The sequence below is a fragment of the Rhinolophus ferrumequinum genome, chromosome 16 (assembly GCF_004115265.2).
Source record: "Rhinolophus ferrumequinum isolate MPI-CBG mRhiFer1 chromosome 16, mRhiFer1_v1.p, whole genome shotgun sequence".
In the NCBI taxonomy this organism is placed as follows: domain Eukaryota; kingdom Metazoa; phylum Chordata; class Mammalia; order Chiroptera; family Rhinolophidae; genus Rhinolophus; species Rhinolophus ferrumequinum.
The window spans coordinates 8,408,161-8,431,835 of record NC_046299.1 but is presented as its reverse complement, the minus strand read 5'-3'; the positions used below and the strand labels follow the sequence as shown (position 1 = coordinate 8,431,835).

At 44.4% G+C, this 23,675-nt stretch overlaps 1 protein-coding gene across 16 annotated transcripts in view; it reads right to left on the bottom strand.

The window, feature by feature from the left end:
• FGFR2 (fibroblast growth factor receptor 2) overlaps window positions 1-23,675 on the bottom strand; it is a 101,633-nt gene that overhangs the window by 53,840 nt on the left and 24,118 nt on the right. For 7 of the 16 annotated variants that reach the window (XM_033129899.1, XM_033129902.1, XM_033129901.1 and 4 more), the window contains exons 3-5: window positions 21,717-21,983; window positions 20,757-20,834; window positions 10,332-10,501 (exon numbers count right to left, since the gene is read on the bottom strand). In XM_033129899.1, coding sequence (XP_032985790.1) covers window positions 10,332-10,501; window positions 20,757-20,834; window positions 21,717-21,983 — 515 coding nt within the window. The remainder of the gene's footprint in view (window positions 1-10,331; window positions 10,502-20,756; window positions 20,835-21,716; window positions 21,984-23,675) is intronic. The other 9 variants (XM_033129907.1, XM_033129909.1, XM_033129908.1 and 6 more) reach the window with 2 other exon arrangements.

Here is a 23,675-nt window from a genome sequence, read left to right as displayed (position 1 = left end):
TTGTTTCCGAGTCTGACCTCACGATGACGATGAGCTGATGACGATATTCATTCTCACTCGCACAGGTGAAACGTCTGGCAGTAAAATGAACCTGAAGGCATCAGGCCTAGAGTTGAGAAAGTCTATTCGCCACGCTGCAGAAGACTCACTTTCTGCTCTTGGCTGGGCCACAGCCTTGTAGCAGCACCAAAAACAAGAGGTGAGGCCTCCACTTACTAGGAGGGCTAACAAGCACGTGCTATGCAGAATGCACAGCAGAGGCGTTCTGAAGGAGAAGGTGTGGGTGCTAAATCTTCCAGTGCAATTGAAATTCTCTAAACCCGGGCCCCTGGGTGCTGCTCTGGAGCTGTGTGCTCAGACAGAGCATGAAGAGACAGGTACTAGAGCTCCTGAAGTTAACTCGAGGCAAATGGGCCCACAGGAGACACTCCCTCTCCCCAGTGTCTCAGGGATGGGACAGTCGTGGCCTCTGAGGAACCAGTCACGTGGAGGGTAACTTAGGGATGAAGCCATAGGCCCTAACGTCACCAAGGCCCGTAATCCAGCATTTAGCCCTGCTGTAAATATTCAGTTCTTTGAGCCCCTACTCAAATGTCATGCCCATAAGCCCTTAATCATGGCTAGTGCCTGTCTCTGGACCCCATCCAAACTGTCAATGTCTTTCTTGTGCCTGGATCCAGATTTGGCACATGGAGTATTCCAAATGGGGCTGAACCTGAACGGATGGGGAGGGCAGCATCTGCCTCTGCCCAAGACTTTAACGCTTGGCATATGCAGCTCAGCATATCGCTGCCATTTTTAACCCTAGGGCCTACGGTTGGTCCAGTCTCTCGTTAGGGCTCTGGCATTCCATGTAAGATCCCTCTGCAAGGGCCTATGTTCCTGAATATTTACTTCCTGGAGATGCACTACAAATGTTAATAAGTTAACATTTATACAATGCTTTCACAATGAGAAACACATTTACCAAACAAAGTATTTCTGCCCTTTCAGAGACCTTGGTACTCAATCAATACTGCCCCATGCAGTGCTGTTAATATTTATTTTCCAACAATGCTGCTCCAGCATTTGATTCCTTAACCTATCCCCAATCCTAAATTTTATGAACTCAGGCATTTTCCAAATGGATGCCCTTAGAAGCCACCATTAATGGGACTGTTTGACACTTTTGTACAGGATATCCTACCATTAATAGTGGCTGCTTAATGACAAGCTAAGAGACTACAAACAGTAACTCCAAAAAGGCGGAGAACAAAGGCACAAAGATTTGGGTTTTGTTTTTTTTAAAAAACACTGCTTCCATATCACGATTCAGTGTAAACCTAAAGAAACCACCCTCCCAACAAAAACGCAAGATGTCTTCTTCAACACATTCTTCTCAATTTCTCAGGTTTTAGTGCTTGTTTTTCTGCCAGTTCAGTCAAATGCCCATAAACCACCTTTGCTTTCACAGAAGAGGGGATGTAAACACCCAATAAACATACGAAAAGATGCTTAACCTCATTAACGATCAGGGAAATGCAAATTAAAATAATAATGAGACACCGTTATTCACCAGTTGATTAACAAAAATTAGAAAGATCAATGTCATTGAGTACTTGGTGAGGGTGTAGGGAAATAGAAAAAAAAGGGGAATATAACTAGAAAAAAACCTTCCAGTAAAATAATTCAGTAGTGCTTATTAAAATTAGCAACACACGTTTTTCGGCTTTTTTTTTTTTTTTGACTCAGTTAATTCCACTTCTAGAAATCTCACCTACACAGAAAATAGCGGAATGCCTTCAAGGCACATGAACAAGATCGTTGCTTCAAGCACTGTATGTAACAGCAAAAAAAAAAAAAAAAACAACAGGAATCCACCAAGAGAGTCATCAATGATATATATAGTTCATCCTATATGCACAAATGTGTAGTTCATTCCAGCAGAATTAGCATACAGTCATTAAAAAGAATGAGGGATTCTCATGTTCAGGTCTGGTAAGGTATCATTACTAGTTATGGATAAATGAAAAAAGGAGGAGGAATACAAATATGTATATTCATAATTCCATTTTGTAAAAAATACACACACACAAACACACACACACAAACACACACACACACAACTCTATAGATGCATACAGGCCTGAATATATTAGCATGTCTATACACATAGCTAAAGTCAGACAGAAAATGTACTAAATTGCTAGCAATATACTTTATATAATTAAGTGGTGGGATTATAAATGCTGTTTACTTTTTTCTCATGTTCACTTTTCTAATTTAAATAGAAATCTCGTGCAACAGAAATGTCACGCACAAACAACAAAAAAGTGCAATGAAACGGCTCCCTGGGCCTCCCTTCGGTACTAGCTGATCTGCTGCAGAATCACTGCACTTGTCACTCTCTGGCAGACCCAATGCGAAAGCCGAAAGCCGGGGAGAAGAGAAATCCATCCTGCACCAACAGACACATGCACAATTCTTTCTTTTCATTCCTGCCCGTGGCCAAATCTTTGTGCAATTCATCATTATTTTGCATCTGCCAAGGAGCGGAATGAGAGCAAGAGGCTTCAAAACTATGTTCACTGAACACTTAAAAATAACATTTCAAAGCTGAAACAAAGCCGATTGAGAATGGCTTAAACTCTCTCGCTTCTAATACAAAAACTGTTTGTAATTCCACAAACATTCCACACCCTCTCCTTGCAAAGACAAAAGGTGGCCCAGGCAGGTTTTTGTGGAATTCTTCTGTTACCTAAATCTTCCAAGGTGCACCGTTAAACCCCCAGCTACCTTCAGGTGACAACTGGGAATGTAGATTTTGTTTGTGTGACACCAAAACACCTAGGTGAAAGGTGAAAGGTCAGAGACCTAGGCTGTCACCTGGATGTTTGGTTTCCACATTGCAAAAATATCCAGACATTTCCAAATACCCAGGTGTTCGATAACCAGCGGGATAAACATCCAGAAGCTGGACGGAAAGTTTCACCCTTTGCCAAGTTGATGAATGCTATGTCCATGTGCTAATAAATACTGCCAAGACTTCCTTCCACTGGTATCAGGGCCCAATTTCCCCAGAAAGACAGCAATCCCTTTAACCCTGGCCTTCATCAAAGTGCCACATCAACTACAATTCAACTCAGAGCAGCTGTCATTAGGATGCATAATAAAATCTTACCATCCCATGCCAGACCCCAGTTTTCTGCAGGTTCCTGGGGGACTGCAAGCCCTCTCTTTTGGATGTGTCTGCCCGAACTGAGCTTAAGTGCGTCAGGGGCTGGAGCACTTACTGCTGCTTATATCCACTTAGATGCCAAGAAGTTTGCTTTTCAGGTGTGAGAACAGGCTGGGCGAATTCTCATCCTCTAGGCCAGGGGTGTCCAAACTTTTTTCAACGTTTTTTACCAAAGGCCATATGCGGTAAAATACACAAACAGCCGGGCCACTCATTCGAGGTGAAGAATATATTGCCTCACCTGGTTTATTTAAGTAAACTAAATATATTTTTGGAATTTGCTGCGGGCCAATTAACAATGGATCATGGGCCGCAGTTGGCCCGCGGGCCGCAGTTTGGACACCTCTGATCTAGGCAGTGGCCAAACTCTCCTCCCAACCCCCACCTCAGTTTCCAATGGACGGATCTCTCCAGAGGAGGTGGGAAGTGAATTGGAAATGCAAGGTTGCCCTCTTAGAAGCCTGTTCCCTGAAGATGCTCAGGAAGGTGCCCAGGGGGCAGAGTGCCAGCAGGGCACCAACCGCCTCCTGAATTTAACTCTTCAAAATTCTCAAGACTCTCCTCAAAAAGCTTTTAATAGAATTACCATGTGACCCAACAATCCCACTCCCAGGGACATACCCAAAGAAATTGAAAGCAAGGACTCAGACAGACACGTGCGCACTTATGATCACAGTGGTATCATTCACAATTGGCAAAAAGTAGAAACCACCCAAGTGTCCGTCAACAGAAGAATGGATAAACAAAATGTGGTCTATCCATAGAGGGGAATATTATTCAGCCAGAAAAAGGAATGAAGTTTTGATTCATGTGACAACCTAGATGAACCTCGAACCTATTAAGTGAAAGAAGCCAGATACGAGAGGACAAATACCCTAAGATTCCATTTGAGATACCTAGAATAGAGACAGAATTCATGGAGATAGAAAGTAGATGAGCAGTGTCCAGGGCCTGGGGCGGATGGGTGAGGTTGGAAATGGGGGATTATTGCTTACTGGATACAGAGTTTCCATTTGAGGTGATGAAAAACTTTTGAAAATTAATGACAAACTTTCTGTTATGTAGCAGGGGTGCCAAAAAAATGTATACACATTTCAAGAGAGGTTATTTATGTATTACTTTTCGAAGTTGAATTGAATTACGGCAGCAATGTGTACTATGATGTTTGCTCAAAAGACGGCGTTAATTAAATGAATGCTAGCGTCACCCTGTGACAGGCAGGACAGTCACAGAAAATGGTGGAAGCATAGGTGTTGTTCAAGGAGCGCAAGACCAATTTGAAGTGGTATTTGAAATTCGAGAACGTTGTGGAAGTACAAGGACGAGGGAGGCTTGAGTATGCAAGAGAACCTCCAACGTATATGCCTAACAACTGCACACATTCGTGGTAAGTCTGAGACGCATGGTACTGTGTGTGACGTGCACCAGGGAAGATTCAGGAGGCCTCGCACAGCAACACGTCCTGCTGCTTCTGCTCTGGTGTTGGAACAGTTCACACGCTCGCCACAGAAGTCTACTAATGTTCGCCGTAATCAGAAGTGTCTGGACACTAACGGTAACCACTTTTGAGCACTTCTTGTAATAGCAGAAGTCAAATATGACTTATTCACCTGTATTCATCTTTTGTTATCAGCATATATTATTACAACTTGAATACAGCTTTTTTTCTTTCTGAAAATGTGTACACATTTTTTTGGCACCTTCTGTATGTTCTGCCATAATTAAAAATACCCCCAACTTTGCTCTCAACAGCCTATCTTTGCCCATCCGATATTTACATGCTTTTGGGGGGCCGTTACTATCTCTGTGTTTCTCTTTTATCAGAACAGTATTCTGATAAAACACAGACCCGCAGTTGAAGAAAACAGTTTAGTAAGAGCATGAATATGGAGCAAAACCGCCAGAGTCCACATGGCAGCTCCACTGTAGCAAGCGCATGACAAGATTCGCCTATAAAAGGAGCAAAATAACAGCGCCCACTGTGCAGGGGACCAAGTGCATGGTACCCAGGAGGCACCTGGCATAGTCAACACACAGGTGAGCGGTCAAGACATATTGGCCGATACCAACATACACCTGCTGCCTCGTTAGACTCTTTGATCTGGGATTACAGCTGAAATGTCTTGGCTGAGGAAAGAGCTCAACAAAATGTAACAATATTAATAAGGACATTAACAGTGATATTTCCAAGTAAGTATACTTTGGGGTTAAGCATAACATTTAATCCAAAGTCTTTAAAATGACATAAGTAACCTAGAAAACTGCAAATCTAATTAGCCTACCCATCAAAACCACCAGTTTAGTTGTGACGGTAAGAAAACAGTTTTTTCAACTTGTCTCTTCTTAGATCTGAAATATGCTTAGACACTAACAGTCCATACTCTATAATGCTTCCCGCTGTTGAGGGGCTCCACGGAAATCAGGATGCCTGGAGGCGTGGGTTTGTGTGCCAGTTCCACAGAGCGCCTCATCCTGCGATCTTTCCTGGGTCTCATTCAGGGAATAAGTGGCATGAAAGATGGTTTGTAAGGACAATCTTCCGCTCTATGCCTAAAAGTCATTACATAAGAAAGAGCTGGGAGTTGAGGTGGTCCATTAATTATCTCAGTCATCTCCTTGCTCTTCTGCATTAAATTGCAATTACTGTTCAGAGCCCTATGAAATATCTAGCAATAAAGGTAACCTCTTAAAAAAAAGAAAAAAATCTGTGCTGTTGTTTAAGATGAGAAACGGTTGATGCTGTGTAATGGTGATGCTCCAGTTTAAATCAGTTTTTAGAGCTGGGCGAGATCAGATGTTCGAGTCGATACATCCAATCTTGTCATTTTAAGGACACGTGACCTGAAGCACAGAGACAGAGCTTAAACACCTTGCCCACTGTCAAGCGCAAGTACCAGTACAATTAGGGAGAGACAGTTATGTTTCAGGTCAAGCTCTATCACTCTAAATAAATTAATAGCATCCAACCAACCTTTGCCCACATGCTAAGAAAAATAATAATTTGACTCTTAATCATCTAAGGAGGCTCAGTGTGAATTCTTTGATAAATAAGACTCAACTGCAAAATCCCAAGTAGCTGTATAGGTCATTTTAATGAAAATGAGCTTTCTGTCCCATTCCATAATTCTAATTTTGGTGTGTGTGTGTGTGTGTTCCCGTCTCTCTTCATTGGCCACATATGCATACCACTTCAAAACAAGCTGAAATGGAAGGAATGAGGGCCAAGGTGCCCAATGCATAAACAGGTAGAAGAGCTAGACAGAGAGCAGGGCCACAGAAAGCACCACCACTGTTTATAGAATGAGATTTATGAAGGGGGAAAAAAAAAATCAAAGAAATAACACGCTTATTTGCGGAAACTCTCAGGTCTTACTTTCTGGAAAAATACATCTTGGAAAACTTGACACCTTGCTTCTTCATTACATAAAATGGCAAAGGGCGGCAGTCGGGGGGAGAGAGTCATTTAGACATCGGGCCCTCCGCATGTCAATTAGGTCTCTTTGCTTTTGGGGGGCGTGGTGTGCTGAGGAACAGAAACTACAAATTGGACAACAGTTCCCTCAGGTCACATGTTTAGAAGCATGGTTCTTTAAAACTTTATGTAGGGAAAAAATAGTCTATGTAGGTAATAAACATCAGAGGGAAAACCCAACATCGGTGAGCATACTCCTGAGTCTGCCAGACTCAGGCCCTGAGGGTGGCCGGCCCTATGAGCCTGGGGCAGGCTTGTGCCAGCCAAGGAGCTTGGACCAGCAGGAAGACCTGCAGGTCTCAGGAGGGTATCATTTTCTCACCTCCAATGACTTCATGGCCTGGGGGCTTGGGGTGGGTCTAACACCTCATTAGTGTGGCTTCTACTTTAGGTAACTGCGATTTCCCAGGAGATAGGAGATCTCTGTCTTTCCCTTTCAAGTCCCAGAAGCCTGTGGGGCTCAAAGAAATTGCTAACTTTCTAGTATCCCCACATGGAATGTCTAATGCCACAACCATTGTGAAAACCCCTTCCCGGATCCAGGTTGACTACCTTTGCGTATGATGAGATGACCTCCCTCCCTCGTCACCCTGCCACTCAGGCCCACGACCACAGCCTCTTCTCCACAGAGAAAGCCCAGGAAGGCAGGCAACGCTGCCTCGTCACTGCCAGCCAGCACACCATGATCCAAAAGCACGGCCACCTTCCCTTTTCCCTCTTTGCTCGATTTTCTTAGGCCAAATATACTTTAGATCTGTATTCTCATGCACTCAAATTCCATTTCTCTTTCACTCCAGAAATGGCGCAAACATGAAACAACAAGAATACTTTGGTCCTGTGCGCCTCCTCGAGGACAGCCTGAAGGCATTCTGCTGACAGCGCCTCATTTTGCTTTTAGAGCAGAGGTGCTCTTCATTTAGCAGAACAGTGTCATCAGTCATTAGAACTGAACTGCACCTGTTAAACATCAAGCTGCACTTTCTCATTAGGCACCCCTAGTCTTCCAGCATATTCGCAATCACTAATTCAGATTTGCAAAAAAAGCTCCTTACCCATCATCATGATGTTGGTCCTATTTATTTTGAGACCAAGCCTTTCGGGAGGCTCATCAGCCCTTTGTACTTATTTCCAAGGTTGTCTTAAGGGAGGAAATTAGTTAACCACCAGGATTTTGACCATCATACTTATACTTAAGATGTATTTAAATATAAGTCACTGGAACTGCATCAACTATGTGTTCAGAGAGCATCTGGTAGTTCGAACAATCCCAGGGGCCACGATGATTTTAGCAGTTGAACTCTTCCTCTACAAACACCATCACCTAATGAAATCTCTGTCTGTTCATTCTTTAAAAAAAAAAAAAGAAAAGCCAACCTTCCAATCTCATTGTACCTGGTCTAAGGACTGAACTAAGAACAAGGAGACAAATCACCCTCCTGCCCACTGCTTCCACCAATGAGGAGTTGTGAAAGGCAACTGAAGTACTCCAAGGATCCCAGCTTCAAAGCACCACCCCCTTCTAGCAGATGGGCCTCATAGCAGTTTCACACGCACCATGCTTCCCCGAAAATAAGACCTAACCGGAAAGTAAGCATTAGCATGATTTTTCTGGATGACATGCCCTGAACATAAGCCCTAATGCATCTTTTGGAGCAAACTTTAATATGAGACCCAGTCTTATTTTCAGAGAAGCATAGTAAACCAACCGACACTGCCCTTAGAAATTTACTCATCGTCTTTCCCTATCATCCCCTGGGTTTTGGCTTCTAGATATTCATTTTTCCACATTAAAACAAAAATCAAAAATTTTCTCAGAAGAAAACAATTCTTTGAAGATGAGTAAGTGTGTGTGGTATTTCAGGAAAGGACTGCAAGGCACTTTTGGGGTGGAGAGAAGGCTCATTTAACCACAGCAGTGGTGGGGCAGGGGCACGCATGTCACCTAACGTGATGCTCGTTGAGTTAAACACGGGTGAGAGGGGCACCAAGGAAATCCTTCCGGGTACCTCACAGCCGCCTCCAAGAAAGCCTCTCCCAGCTGGATTTTAAGGAGCTGTGGTCTGAGTAGAAGTGTCCTCTATTTTACCCACTGTGCCGATTTCTCAGAAGGTTCCCTGTGATCCCTGAGTCTCCTGAAAGTCATGCCCTTGGGTCGTCTCCTCCTTAAAATTTAAGCAAGTTTTAGTGACTTGCTTAAAAACAGAAAACAGCCAAAGTGGTGGGAAGCACTTTCCATGATTAGGTTCCAGAAGGCTGTGACTTCTGTCTTCCTCATACTCTTCCCCCTGACTCTTGTCGTCTGTTCACCCTCAGGAAGCCAGCTGCCATGCTGTAAGCTGCCACATGGAGAGGCCCACATGGCAAAGAACCGAGAGAGGCTTCCAGCCAACAGCCAATGAGGAACAGAGGCCCTCAATCCAACAACCTACAAGGAAGTGAATCCTGACAACGACCATATGAGTGAGTCTGGAAGCACGTCCTCCCCGGCCCCAATTGATCCTGCAGATGAGAATCCAGCCTTAGCTGAAACCTTAATGACATTCGTGTGAGACGCCTTGACACAGAAGGCCCTGTCCTTGGATTCATGACCATGGAAACTGTGAGATAATAAACAGTGTTGTTTAAAGCCACCACGTCTTGAGGTAATTTGTTACACAGCAATAGGTAACCAATATGCCCATTCATGTTCCCAATGCACCAAAGGATTTCATAATGACGTCCTGAAGTCTTCCTCGTACACTAAATTCTTCAAGTTCTCCCTTTCCACAGTAAATAATTTGGAGATTCCATCTCTCCCTCTCTCTGAGACAACTTCCTTGACACTCAGCCCAGAATCCTTTCCTGGTCCTTTATCCTTAGTCTCCCGAAGAGCCAACATCACCTCTCCCTGTGCATCCACAGGACAACACGCTCCTCTGATTTCTCCCGTATCAGTGTCCTGACAGCCAGCTTTTTGGTCTGCCTTGCCTGCTGGACGAGGAGCCCTTGGGAGGTGGACCTATGCGTCGCTCAGAGCCTAGAATGGTGCCAGCCACAGAGGGGGTTCAATCAGTGTTTGCTGAATGGATGAGCCAAGGTCTGAACGAGCATTCACAGGCATCTGCAGGGAGACGGTTGTCAGTTTCCACCCCTCACACCCACCCCAGTGAGCGGGAAGACCACATTGCACCAGTCAGTAATGGGTTCTGTAGAATCCTTGAAGATGGAGGACACGGAGGCTGCTTCTGTCACCTCCGCAGCCTTCTCTTAGTACAGAGCATGTCATCCTCCAGTCTCTACTCCAAATCCATCCACCAGTCATACAATCCTACTCAAATAAAGCAACTGTACTCACGCTTCTCAAATTCTGCCCCAGTTGTAGTTTTACAGACTATAAAGCATATAGAAAACAGACTCTCAACTTTTGACCCTTCTGTTATTAAACTTGCCTCATATAAAGAATAATGCAAATGGGGGTTGTACTTTAAAATTACATGTAAGTCCAGGGTAACGTTTTTGAAAGAGCAAACATGGAAATGATCAATTATAATAATAACTGATTATTTTTTTTAATTCCTTCTAGGTCCTGCTAACCTGTGGCTCCTTACAAAAGGAACAAATAGAAAAGGTAAGACACAGACGACTCTGAAAGCATAATTCTACCTTATAACCTCCAATGCGATGCTCCTGTTTAAATTCCTTTCCGTTTTTCAGCCACCTCATAGTTGGTGTTGGATTTCCCCCAGCTGGACAGCGAAACTTGACAGTGTTGGCTGCAGGCACCGCATGCAGACGTTTTTCCATCTTCTCTGTGTTGGTCCAGTACGGTGCTCCTGTTTTGGAAAACAACATTAGCATGTTGTCAGATGGACAGCTTCGTCTCAAACTCCACCTAGGTAAGATCATTTTATTTTGTATGTGAACGATCTGACGTTTTCAAAATCTCTGAGTAATATTTACATTAGGAAAAAAATTGTGTGAAGTCTCATCCAGCTGGCCCAACAGAAGGTCCCTTGAGATGAACTGCTTGTTCGTTTATGCCTATTAACGGGAGAATAAAGTATCTGAGGAACCTTTTCTCCCTTGTGCCGCAGAGCCAGAATTTCAGTTTACGTTGAAGCATGTTTTAAAATGTTACTTCATACACACTGTGACAACACACACAAGAACAGCTGATCCTCCCAAAATGCATCACCGCACCTATGAAATGATCTATGAAATGATCACATACACACACTAGTAAAAACAAGCTGTGCTCAAAAGCCACAGCAACATATCCATCAGGGCTTTACTTTAAAAGATAATCAATAGCATAACCTAATCCGCCTGGTAGGATAAAATTCACAGAGGCATCATTACTTTCCCAGCACTTTTTATGACAGCCAACAAACCACATCGTTATATGTATTTTAATTTTTAAAATGGAAAAAAGGTTTTTTTTTCCCTCTGCAATGGTGGTTGTAAATGTCATAATTCTACTACCATGTCTAAGCACATAACTTAATTGAAGGCTACCAATGAAATGTCACATAAACTTTTGCCCTCTAAATGGCCCTCAAAGTCATGGGTACAAGTGATTTTTTAAACTCAGAAAGAGCGGTATTTAAATTTGCCAGATAAAGGACATTTTATGTAAATAAGAGCCGCAACACCAATCCAGAACGCTGCTGTAAATCCTTCATGCCTGCAAGTCATGGCCAATGGCCACTATTGATTGAGTGCTCCTTACTTGATAAACACAGCCCTAAAAGCTCTTACACGTTTAACATATTAATCCTGACAACAACCTGACAAGAAAGGCACTATTCCAATCCCTGTTTATAGATGGGGAAACTGAGGCACAGAGATGTGCAGTAATCTACCCAACACTCCGAAGCTAGGAAGAGGGGCAGCCAGGACCTCGGCCAAGGCATTTGATTCCAGAGCCCACTGTCGTCATCCCCGCTCTGGTCCACTGCTAGTTAAGAACCAGCTTCTTCTCCAGGGGGTTGGAACCCATATCTTCAACCACTCTGATGTGTAAGGCTCGAGCCCAGGACAGGCAGTCTGGGTCAAAGGCACACCGCCTCCCTTATTACTATCGGGAACTTCCACTGGACTCTTGTACAGCACTTCACTTTCCACATGTATGTTTCTGTCTTAGCAAACAGGTAGCCAAAAATCCCAAAATTCCCCTAAAAGCAGCCATCACCAGGACCTCGAACGTTCTAGAACATTCTAGAATACTGAAATTCTAGAAGATCGATTCAGAACTGCTTATTTCTGATGAAGATTTTGACTGGGCACCAGCACACACACCCCACAAGCCAGAGGCAAAAGGGGCCCGGGCAGGGGCTTGGTCTCTGATGTGAACCGACTTAGATGTCTCGTCCTCTTTTCTGTGGATGGCACAGCTCGCTCCTGGAGGTTAAACATTTCCCCCCTTCACTTAACAGCCAGACTTTCATGGTGGAATTAGGAATTGGCATAAGTGCGTTCAAAACTCCTACCCCTATGTGCCTCACCCCTGCTCTCAAAACCGCCTGTAAAAGGTGGAGCTGGGATTTCTTAACAAGGGCACGCTGTATCCTCTTTATCCTTCTGCTTATCTAAGCGTCACGGTGGTGGGGTACACGTGGTGTCTACATGATCCAAGACAGAGCCAAGTAAGGCGAAACTGGTCAGTCATGTACCCCAGAAAGGCTGCAGGGAGGCAGGGGGGCTGAGGGAGAAGGGGACGGTACTGCGTTCTCTCCTCTGAACCCAGTTGCCTCTGCAATGAGAAGGCAACTTGGTAGCCATTTGGCTTCAGGTGTCAAATGCCCGTAAACACACATATTCTTTTGAGGGGTTCACCAGGGCATGCTCGATTCCTATTTATCACAAGACTCCCTGAAACAATTTCAATCATCTCTCATGTCAAAAGGTTCTACCTAGAAAAATCCATCCACAGCCACTGAAAAGAAACCATTAAGAGCATAACATAAATAAATAATGAGCTTTGTCGCTACGCAAAGACTTGAACGAATCTGAATCTGACCTAAAAGGAAAGCACACCTCATGCTGTCAGGTGTCTGCACTCTTGTTGTCATTTAAGTAAACACAATAGCCTATTCATACGAATTAGCTAAATATTAACGGAGTAGTGCTTCCAGATAGTATTGGTTACAGCTGAGCTGATCCTGTGGACGGTGTTTTCTTTTTTTACACAAAAGAAATGAACAGGTACATGCTTTTATACCATTAGGTACGATGTTCATGTTCCCCAAAATGTCAAAAAGTAGGATTTAGCTTCAGGCACCAGGAATGTTTGCTCTGCTCCTCTCACTGGGCTGAACAGTAAGGGTGCAACCCACACAGGGATCACTGCAGATGGACCTGGCCTATGGCAACAGCACACTGGCAACCAGCACCTTTGTCTTGGCACCTATAAAGGGACTTAAGGGTGAGGGTGAAAGAATTTTGCTGGAATTTCTGGCAGGTAGCCACTTCCCTGGAGTGAAGTTTCAATCATCACACTTGCACCTATAAGTTCTGCTCATGCAAAACAGCCAGCCAGCCATATGACAGGGTTCAGACACCATGCTTCTCATCGAATGCCCCAGTGATCCAGGTGGGTGGGGCACCAGGAAATCTAATCAACAAGGTAGAAACAGATCACCTACAGCTCGAAACCTGAATTCACACCATTCTCTTTCCCTGATTAACTAACTGTAAGTCATGACTCAGCAGAAAGGGCCTTCAAGCCAAGTTTTCAAGGGTCCCTGTGTGGTTGGTAGTGGTGGGCCACCCCCAACCCTCTGCCCAACCCCACTCTGGGTGAGTGCTAACAGCACAGAGGCACGATGTGCTTTTGTGACTAGGTCTCCTTCAAGATGTCAAGCTCACAAATGTTTTTAATGAGTAGAATGCTGGAGGGAAGGAATTATTTTATTATTTTACAATGGCTCTTCCTTAAATAAACTAGTTTAATGGGAAGCTTGAGGAACCTGGAAGGTCTAGAAAAATAATTACACTGTAGGAATAGCCCTGTTGTTTTTTATCAATGGCCTCATGTCCTCTGCAAACTCTTTTTGTCTTCATTTCTGTGGTGTGGACACATGGAAATGCCAGGTCTCCCCCTATCACCCCCCCCCAAAAAAGAACACTATAGAGCAATGGGTGAAAAACAGCAGCCAGGCTTCTGACCAACTCTACTTACCTAAGGAGGCCTCTTTCCAACCAAGGCTGGTAAACAGCATTAATAACTTGCATCTAGAGAGGAGCTCAGTCAACTAATTAATGATCTGCAAAAGCAAAGATGACCCTTGCACATAGTAGGTGCTCAGTATGGATGTTGACTCAACAACTTCAAAATGAATCTGCAAGCCGAGGCCACGCCATGTTGCTTAAAACATATGTATGAGCACCCACTTTGTAGACCTTCCCTAGCATGACCTCAGGGATGTATGAGGAGTGCGTTGAGAGTCAATCAATGGAGGAGGAATTGTGACATCAACCTCCAATGGCATAAAAATGAATTATACTAAAGCAGGAGTAAACAAGTTGACCTAGATGATAGGGATGGCCCCCTGTCCTCTGACATTCTCGGATCTTCTGATGTATTATAATATGTATTAAAAGAACAATGCTTCTTGCAGTTATTAAATACTAGTCATGAGCAGGTGAAAGGAATAGTAAGATCTGCCAAATAAGTAAGTAAAATCTCATCATCAAAGTACAGTATACCTTACTCGTTATCATTTTCTATACTGAAACAGTTATTGTGTATCAGGAACAATGCTAAAAAAGAATTTTACTTTAATACAGAAGCCTCATAAGATGCGGCTGGTTAAGCAGAGATTTATAACCCCACAGAAACTTCCCTCAAAGTTCCCTCAACACAGCCTTTCTCTACCACCTCTACCTCATAGTAAAAATTCATCGTTCCTTCTCTGGGCCGTCGCTTTGTTATTTATGTGTGTTTCCATCACCAGAGTATTTCCATAGTGAAAAATATTCCTTTCAATGTCTGCTGACCAACAAGAATGTAGCACCTGGAGGATACAGCTTGAGTTGCCTTTAGCCTGCGGAGTAGGCACTCAAGCGTTTGTTGGGTGGGTGGGTGGGTGGGTGGGTGGATGGATGGATGGGCGGATGGATGGATGGATGGATAAATGGATGGATACACAGACGGACCAGACGGACAACTGTTAAAAGCTTGAGCTATGAAATGAGGGAGTTGAACTGAATGTTCTGATCAGGTCCCTCCCAATTCTAACCTTCTTTCCAGGTATCTATATTCTAGGCAGATATTGATTTCTGTCAACAAATGGTAGGGTTAGAGGATTTATTTTGACCCTGCAATTTAAAGTTAATGAAAAAATAGGGGCTGCTGAGCCTGCCCCCAACAAAATCCCTTACATACCCTAATACTGACATCTAAGGTTTATTATGGTCTCCTCCATCTCTCTCTGAAATCAAAAGGAAGAGAATCCAGCCCAGCAGTTTAAAGGAAAACATGGAATCATATTACCACTGTACCAACAGCAAGCTCGGTGACCATCTGGCCCAAAGGCTGATGTGATCGATGTCATCCAGAAAGGTTAAGTGATTTGATCAAGGTCACCCGGCCAGAGGCTGGGCTGAGGCTAGACCCAGTCTCCAGCTCCCTGAGCAGTGCTCTTTCAACCACTCTAGGCTGCCCTTTGAACTCTCCCATGGTAATTAAGCCAAAAGTTCAAGATTTATGTGAGCTGTGGACGCTGATGACTGCCAACTGTATTTTTATTGATGCAAAAATAAAAAAAAAATAAACCCACAGCCTGTTTTGGCTCCTAGATTAAGTCTCACAAACTCCCTAAAGCCCCACTAAGGCCTCTGTCTTAAGTCTATAATTAGGGCCTTTAAAAATATCACTAATCAGGACCTTTGAATGCTTTGAGACCCGGGTGGGGAGTTGTCTCCGCGAGCTCCACCCTCTCTCCATCCCTGCTGTAGACTGCAGTTCGTCTGTGTCGGTTTTTCATAGATTAAGAGAAAAGAAACCTAACAAAACATGGAGATGTGAGTGAGGCTATGGTTCTGATGGGATTTTGCTTTATAAGGAGAAGTCTCAGTAAAACCACGACTTGTTGACCAGCAAAGCTTTCAATAATACATTAGAGCAAACCAGGCTAGTTACCCATGTGTGAAATGCCCGAGTCCACTGGGAGACCACTTGCCCCGTGGGAGTTCCCAGGATCTGCCTTCAAAAGAAAACCCTCCAGTGGTTTCTGATGCTATTTGGCCAGAGGTGAGGCTGAGCACGAAGAGATATTCAATCCAGCCTACTGGATGGAACACCACTGCTGGCCACTGTGATAAAACACTCAACCCAATTTATGATGAGGTTTTCATCACAAAGGAATTTCAAAAAATTTAGGAAACCTGTGCACTTTGGGGTTGTTTGTTTGTTTGTTTTCAATTCTTGGAAAGTTCAACACAACTAAGAAGCCAACATTTACAACTTAGATATAATCTCTACCACGTAAAACTCCAAATTAGAGCAAAGGTGACTACAAACGGTTATTATCAGCAGATTAATCAATGAAAGGAGTTTGGAACCTCAGGCCAAGAACTTTCGTGTTCCACAGTTACTTCCACAAAAAAATTGCCTTTCTCCCTGAGGCTGGTATGGGCATCTGCTGCAGGTCTCAACAGGAATGAAACCAAAACAGAAAATTACCTTGTCGCTCTCTTCACTCGATAGAAAACCACTCCAGCAGCAAGAATCTTCATATAGCTGTCTCACTATCAATTCCCTCTACTTAAGCCGCCATCCCGAACTTTTTGTCAATCGTGGTCTTCCCAAGAACGAAGTCTCGGGCTTTTTGGCAACATTCATCACTTAAACACAAGTTGGAGATTAAAAAAAAAAAAAAAACACTCCCCAAAAATGGACATAAGCATCTACTTATTTGCTACCAGATAACCCATTTAAGATACTTAGTACCTAGGGAAGGCAAGGACTTGTTGTTATGCTTTCCTATGCTAAAGTATAAAATCAGAACCTGTCAAAACCCTCAACCTGGATGCTTTTCAAAAACTGGCATTTGAAATGGCAACTTTCTGTCCAGAGAGTCTGTTTCACGAAAGGGCAATGTGCAACAGCATTATTTCCTGAAAGCCAGGCCTGTAATGACATCACAGGATTGTTCTGCTCAGGGAAATGTCTAGTGCTGTTTAGGAGTGAGGTCGTCAGCGAGTCGGCTGCGAAAATATGACCAAAGAACGCCCTTCACACCTGTGGTGGAAAAACTTAGCTTAAGGGGGTGGGGAAAGTCAGATCAAGTCACAGCAGCCCCTCAAGGGGATTTGCAAAGCACGTGCAACAGGATGTTAATAGATGTTGTCTTTTAAAATGGGTCTCAGGTTCAATCAGTTTGGAAAACCCTAGGAAAAGACAAAATTAAACACGCTTTACTACTGAACATTTCAGAGCTTGTATTATGCCGATGGACACTGTAAGTCTCCAAGAAAGAGTCACAGTGTGAGGTATTTTCCAAATTCATTCCAAAATACAATTCATTTTTTGGCAGAGAATTATTGTGGACTAGGGTTCCAAGGGATATTCTTTGGGAAACACCAGCCTATTCTCTTAATGTAGAGACCAGACCTGAACACTGCTCTGTTTTCCATGAGATCCATAAAAGATGGATGTGAGGGCTATAATTCCACAAAATATTCATTCACCATCCAGGCTGGTCCTCGCCCTCCAGAAGCAATCTACGGCCACAGGTGGGTCTAACCCTGAGATATTATGTGATACTGAACATGCTACAAGAGAACAGAACACAACCACTCAAAATCGAGCCGCTCGATCTGCTCGTGTAGACGAGGAAACCCTCTACAGAGGAGCCCATTTCTGAGCCGCGTCTCATGATGACGGAAGAGTTGAGATCAAGAGCTGTAAAGGCTGCCGAACGTTCCTACAAAAATCCCATCAGAGCTTGATGTCAACGGATACAACTTTCGTGGCGAAACTTCAACAATTTTGTCTTAATTTTTGACGGATATTGTTGCCACTGTATCTGACCACTGGGCTTTCTGTACAGAATCTAAGAACTCTACCACGGAGATAAGCTTGCCTTCCAACAAAAGTGAGTTAACCACCAAAATTATATGAACAAAAATCCAGCATCCCAGCAGAGGGAACAACCCGCAGTAGAGTATTTTTCAAGCCAAGAGCTACAGAATTAACAGATACCAACCCCCACAGAGAAAAAAAAGGTTCAGAAAAGCCGAGCAATGCTGTCAGCACAGGGTCACTGAAGCATCATTTAACTTCACTGAAGAGGAACTTTCCAACACACCCCAGTGGCATTTCCAGACAATCAGAAGGCACCCAAGGAATCAATTTGGACACTGGGGTGTTTTCCAGGTGGCTGAAAATGCAAAGAATTTGGTGCTTCTACAATTTTCCCTATTAATCAGGTCAGGCATTTGACACTTGAGGTGGCAAAAAAATTGTTTTAATGGCAACATCCCTTTCCCCAGCTTGCCAATTACACTGGCCATGGCATTCCTCTGTCCACCCAGGCCACAGCTGCTTAATTTCAGCTGCCCCAGGCTGCACCTGTGAATCAGACCAGCCTAATCACACGAACAGATGGCAGAGGCCGAGTAGCCAGCTAAGAACTGCTATCACTTTAAATCACGTCTAATGTTTCACAGGCACCAAACAGAGGCAGCTCCCGACAGCAGTATCTCTCTGGTACAGCTAACACCAGCCCTTAATCACCACAGAGCACCCATTTCGGGGCAGAGTTGGTGTCATTCGAGAGCTAATTACAAAGAACCCTGGCTGCAAGGTGAAGGCATGGCGACTCATTCAATGAGAACTGGCATTCGTTAAATGGAGCACTCTACTTCCTGGCCCTTCTACCTGGGAACGGGGCAGTCGGGGCTAGTGTTCGGGATGAAAACCTGGAGGTCCATAGCAGCTAATCCTTCTGAATTATGAGACAGAGAGTCAGTTCACTGGGCCTACTTGTTATGTAACCTCTTCCTTGCTGTTACATGTCATTATCTCCCAAGTGTTCATGGTAACATGCTATTAGGCCACCAGGAAAACACAGTTCCCAGGCATGCCAATACAACCGAGCTGATGGAATATGGCGTCCCAATCAGTAACAATGACACCCACATGTGGGTACCACTTTAGAGCTCTAAATAACAGTGCTAGCATCCTCACTCTTCCCCCACCATCTCCCTGGGTATTAGGGGAGGGGCACTGTGATTAACATGCAACAGACCTACAACTGAGTTGCCGCTTTGCCTTTTGTGCACCGATTCATCAATTTCCACTTGACAAAACAGGATTAACTGGAAAAGAAAACTTTAAAAAAAAAAAAAAAATCCAGGAACGACACCCCTCCCTCTTTGGGTTGTTGGGGGCACTGACTGAGCCAGCAGTCATCAAAGAGACTGCCCAAAGCAGGAGCTCATCATCACTGCCAGGGTCACTCATTGCCTCCCCTGCTGGAGCCAACGAACTAATTAGAAGTGAGTGATGTCTTCTGACATACCGGGGTTTTATTATTAAAATATAATAACCTTATTAGAAGGCTGGTACAAGTCACAGTGGAAAAGATTTTCACCCACCTTATTACCCACGGTTTTATGAGCGAGATCTCTAACAGTAAAATTCCTGTTTGAAGCAGATCTGTACACATGAATCCCTAGGCCAGTGGTTCTCACTGTAGCTGTGAGAATCACCCCCAGCGTTTCTAATTCAGTGCGACTGGGGTGGGGCCTGGGAATTTGCATTTCTAGTAAGTTCTCAGAGGACGCTGAGGCTAGTGATCCGGGTCCCAAGCTTTCTCTTGCCAGAAAGTGAAAACTTAGGTAAACCAAAATATTTCGCTTTTTGCCCAAGCTGCTAGGAGACGCAGAGACTAATCGATTCCCCACTTAAGAAACACATTATTCCAGACGCCTGACAAGATCAATTTTCTCTTCTTCCTTGAAAAAGCCCTGGGCCTATTTTAATATCTAACTGCCTTATTATTTAGCCCTTGTTTAAATTTAATAAACTTACTAAAATCCTTTTTAAGAAAATGTAGAGTATAAATCTAAGCAACAAACATCAGTGACTAACATAAAATCACTTTGGGAACATTCCAGCCACCTTATGGGAAAATACAACTAATGCTATGTTTTACCTTCTTTATTGAACAAACCCTCACAAGTATTTTTCCGAGCACTATGCAAATATGAACTCACCTAGCCCTCTTTACAACCCCATCAGGTATTGTTATCATTCCCATTTTACAGTTGAAGAAACTAAGACACAGAAGTTAAATTACTTGCCCAAGTTCACCCAACTCGGGAAGCAGGCTGTGAACCCAGGCTGCCCAGCTCTGAGCAGCCATGTTCTTATTCACCAAGTAAAGGCCTCCTATGTGTCAATGCTCAGTGTTCACTGCCTTTAAATAGGCAAATAGCACTCACTGGTCCCCTTTCCTATTGGCAAAGTAAGGCCCGCTTTCCTTATTTCTGCTCCACATGCAATAATGTTACAAAAGCCATGGTTTCTCAACATTAACTGTCAACGCTTTGGATCAGATCATTCCCCTACATTGTAGGATGTTTTAACCACAACACCTCTGGCCTCTACCCACTTCATGCCACTAGCCTCCCACCCACCCCGCTGAGAAAACCAAACATTGCCCAGTGTTCCCCGCAACAAGGGGAAAGGGGAAGAATCGCCCCCAGTGGAGAACCACTGGGTTAAGCCATGCACCATCGATGGTTATAAAGAAAACCAGGATGTTCTGTGGATCAACTAGCTTTATGTCTCCGAATAGTGAGACACCAACGGATAAAAAGAAAACCAAGGAAATACAAGTCATAACTACTTTCAAAAGACAGTAGCTACTGACACGGTAAGAAAGGACAAACAGTAGAGAAGCGTGTACAGGAACACTGGTTTATTCTCAGATTTGAAAGTCAGGAAAGTAGACACAGCGGAGAAAGGTGGGGGCCGCAGCCACCGCATCGAGAAGAGCCAACAAGAAGACAGGTGAGAGTGGGGACTTGCCCCCGAGCAATCCTCTGTCGGGACGTTCAGAGACGGCTGCTACTTACTCTTGTTGTTACTGTTCTCACTGACAAAATCCTCGGAGCCATCTGTGTCGTCCTCATCATCTCCGGATGAGATGGCATCTGTATTCAAAAGAACATATCCATGGTTGTGTTTTTGCCAAGCAAAAGGCCACAATCATCTACAACTTAGTCCTTCCGGATAGGGAATTCAACAACCCAGGAACCCACGCAAAAAGTCTGAGACCATGTTTAGTTAAGATCGTTTTAATGGCTTAAATTTTCTCTCCATGATGACAGTTGGCCTATATTATGATTCCCAATGTTTTCTGCTTTTATGTTATTTAAACATTTTATAAAATTAGATATACTGAATCTGGATTTTAAGCTTCAAACAGTCTTCATTCCCCAGCAAATTTACTCATTGCATAATATCCAAAGATTCTTTCCAGCACAACCTTTTAGTGTTCAGGGTTCCCTTCAAGAAAGGAATTAGTCTCCAGAAAAACTTAGCCCCTGTGTGGCCTTCCAACCGTTTACTAACATTCTGGAAGCAAAACTGTAAACTTGGCCACCAAGGGGTCTATGCAGTCCCCCCTCACTGCATGGAAGAAAAAATCCAGGAGAGAAACTCAAATTTTAATAAAAGGGCTGAGAAATCTTCAGCATCCAAATTTCAGTCCTATACTCTAAATGCCAAGGACGCCACTGGTATGGGGGTCTGGGGGGCTGGGGGGAATATGTTTTTACTTATATAAAAGCATGCTGTCTTAAAAGAAAAATGTTACTTTGCACATGAGAATCGTGTCCTTTTTAACAACCAGCCTCTCTAATACACCAGGTCCTGTGGAAGAACTTCAGAAGCAGATCGGTAACAAACTATGAAGCTCTGTGCCTGGCATCCAATCAGCAGATCCCACTATGATTTCACTTGTCCAATGAAATTTTACCCAGAAAACGGCTACAGAGAAGAGAGAGAGCAGAGGGGCTCGCAGGCCAACTCACCTGTGACATTCACCATGAAGTAGACAGTTTCACTGTCTACAGTCCTAGCAGCAGTACAAGCATAGAGGCCGGAATCTCTAGGCGTGGCACCTTTTATCTGCAAGTACTCCCCAATAAGCACTGTCCTATTGTTGGGCCCCAAGTGTACCCCATCCTTAGTCCAACTGATCCTGGCGGCATCTCTCAACTGGCAGCGCAACTCTAGCGACTCCCCGGGCGCAGCCACGTAAACTTCTGGTTGGGAGATTTGGTATTTGGTTGGTGGCTCTGTAGAGAGGTGGGAGAGAGAAGATGGAGACAGATGGGAAGGAGCAGAAGGAGAGAACGTCCAACAAAGGTCAATGGAGGCCCCTTTATTCGCAGGACAGCAGTTCTTGTTTTGCAAATGGCCCCGGCAGGCATTGGCCTCTCCCCAAAACCCCAGGAAATGCAACCCCAAGAAAAGGGCCTTCACACACAGAGCTGAGTATCTGAAACATGAACCAGAGGAAGCACCCAGCAGAAGCTGCCCCACTTAGTTATTACCACAAACTATAGGGATTTAAATACAAACCCAAAAGCCAGCATGGATGGATATTGTACAAGAAAACTTTTAAGTCAGTTGGCAATCAGAGCCTGCTTGCAACGGAACCCTCCAGAGAAATCTCATTATTGGGGTGTTTTTTTATGTGGAAGGACGTGCGTTTTATAAAATGTGTCATTCAACATGACTGCATGGCTCTGTGTACACACACACACACACACACACACACACACACCTCTATTTATTTGAGCTGGACGTTGCCTGTTGTCACAAAGCCAAGCTTCTTGAAATGCCTCAAACTCAAGGGAAACCAATGGGTGCTTCTACAAAATGGCCATCTGAATTTTCATGAGCTCTCAGATCAGAACTTTGCAGGTCTGGAGATTTAATTCCGTGCTGGGTGAGCTGAGACAAGCTATTTCTCTTAACATGATAAAAGCCTGCGGGCCTTAACACCAAGAACAAAAAGAGGAAAATGCCCCAGACAGCCCAAAGGTGGTCTCCATGGAGCTCAAACTGATCCTGAAGTGAAACCGCTGGGCACTGCACAGTGAAAGAGAATCCTGCCCTGCCCGCCAGCCCCCACCACACATCCTGGATTCCAGCCTCCTCAGGCCCCTGCCTGTGAATCCTTAGGACTACTCATTCCTTCCCCACTTCCTGCCCCCAAACTCAATTCATCCTTCAAGGCCCAAATCCTGCAGTGCCTGCCTGGACGAGAGACTGTCATCAGTCACCGGACCCGGAGCGAAGTGGATCCACCCTCCTCCTCCACCTGCCCACTTCACCACCCCCTTGATCAACTTGTCCTGTCTCCTGAGGAGACACCAAGATCCTATAGGGAGAGCTCAGGTCTCGTGGCTCCTTGGGCGTCCCTTCCCTCCCCCGGGGCCATAGGTGGCACACACATGGATCGCAGTACCCAAATATGCAGGGCAGGATGGGACCCAAGGGGGCCCAACCCATGCCACCTCTGTGAGCAGAAGTGAGAAGGAACAATGAGCCTGTAAGAACAGCCAGAGCCACTGATGGCACCCACGAGGGTTCATGGGTCAGCTTTCATACCTCACAGGGAGAACTACGAATGGTACCCGGAGTCCCAGGCCCAGAACACACAAAGCTTCCGAGCTCTGGGGCAGCTCCAAATCTGGGCAACATCACAAGGCAACTGTTTTGCCTTCTGAGTGTGGTCTATACAAATCTCCCAAATAAGACTGAAATAAAGGCACTTCATGTTTCAGTCCCATGCTGAAGGAACAGCGAGGGTGGCATGCATCTGGTTCTAAAAATCCTCCTGACCACCTCCAACCACAGCCAACACGGAGGCATACAAGCCAAGAGGGTTGTTGAACAGGACGTGAACATCAAGAGAGAAGCCCAACCAAAGGAAGAAAACAGAAGTCAAATTTGACATGAATGAACACGCCCCAAAACAA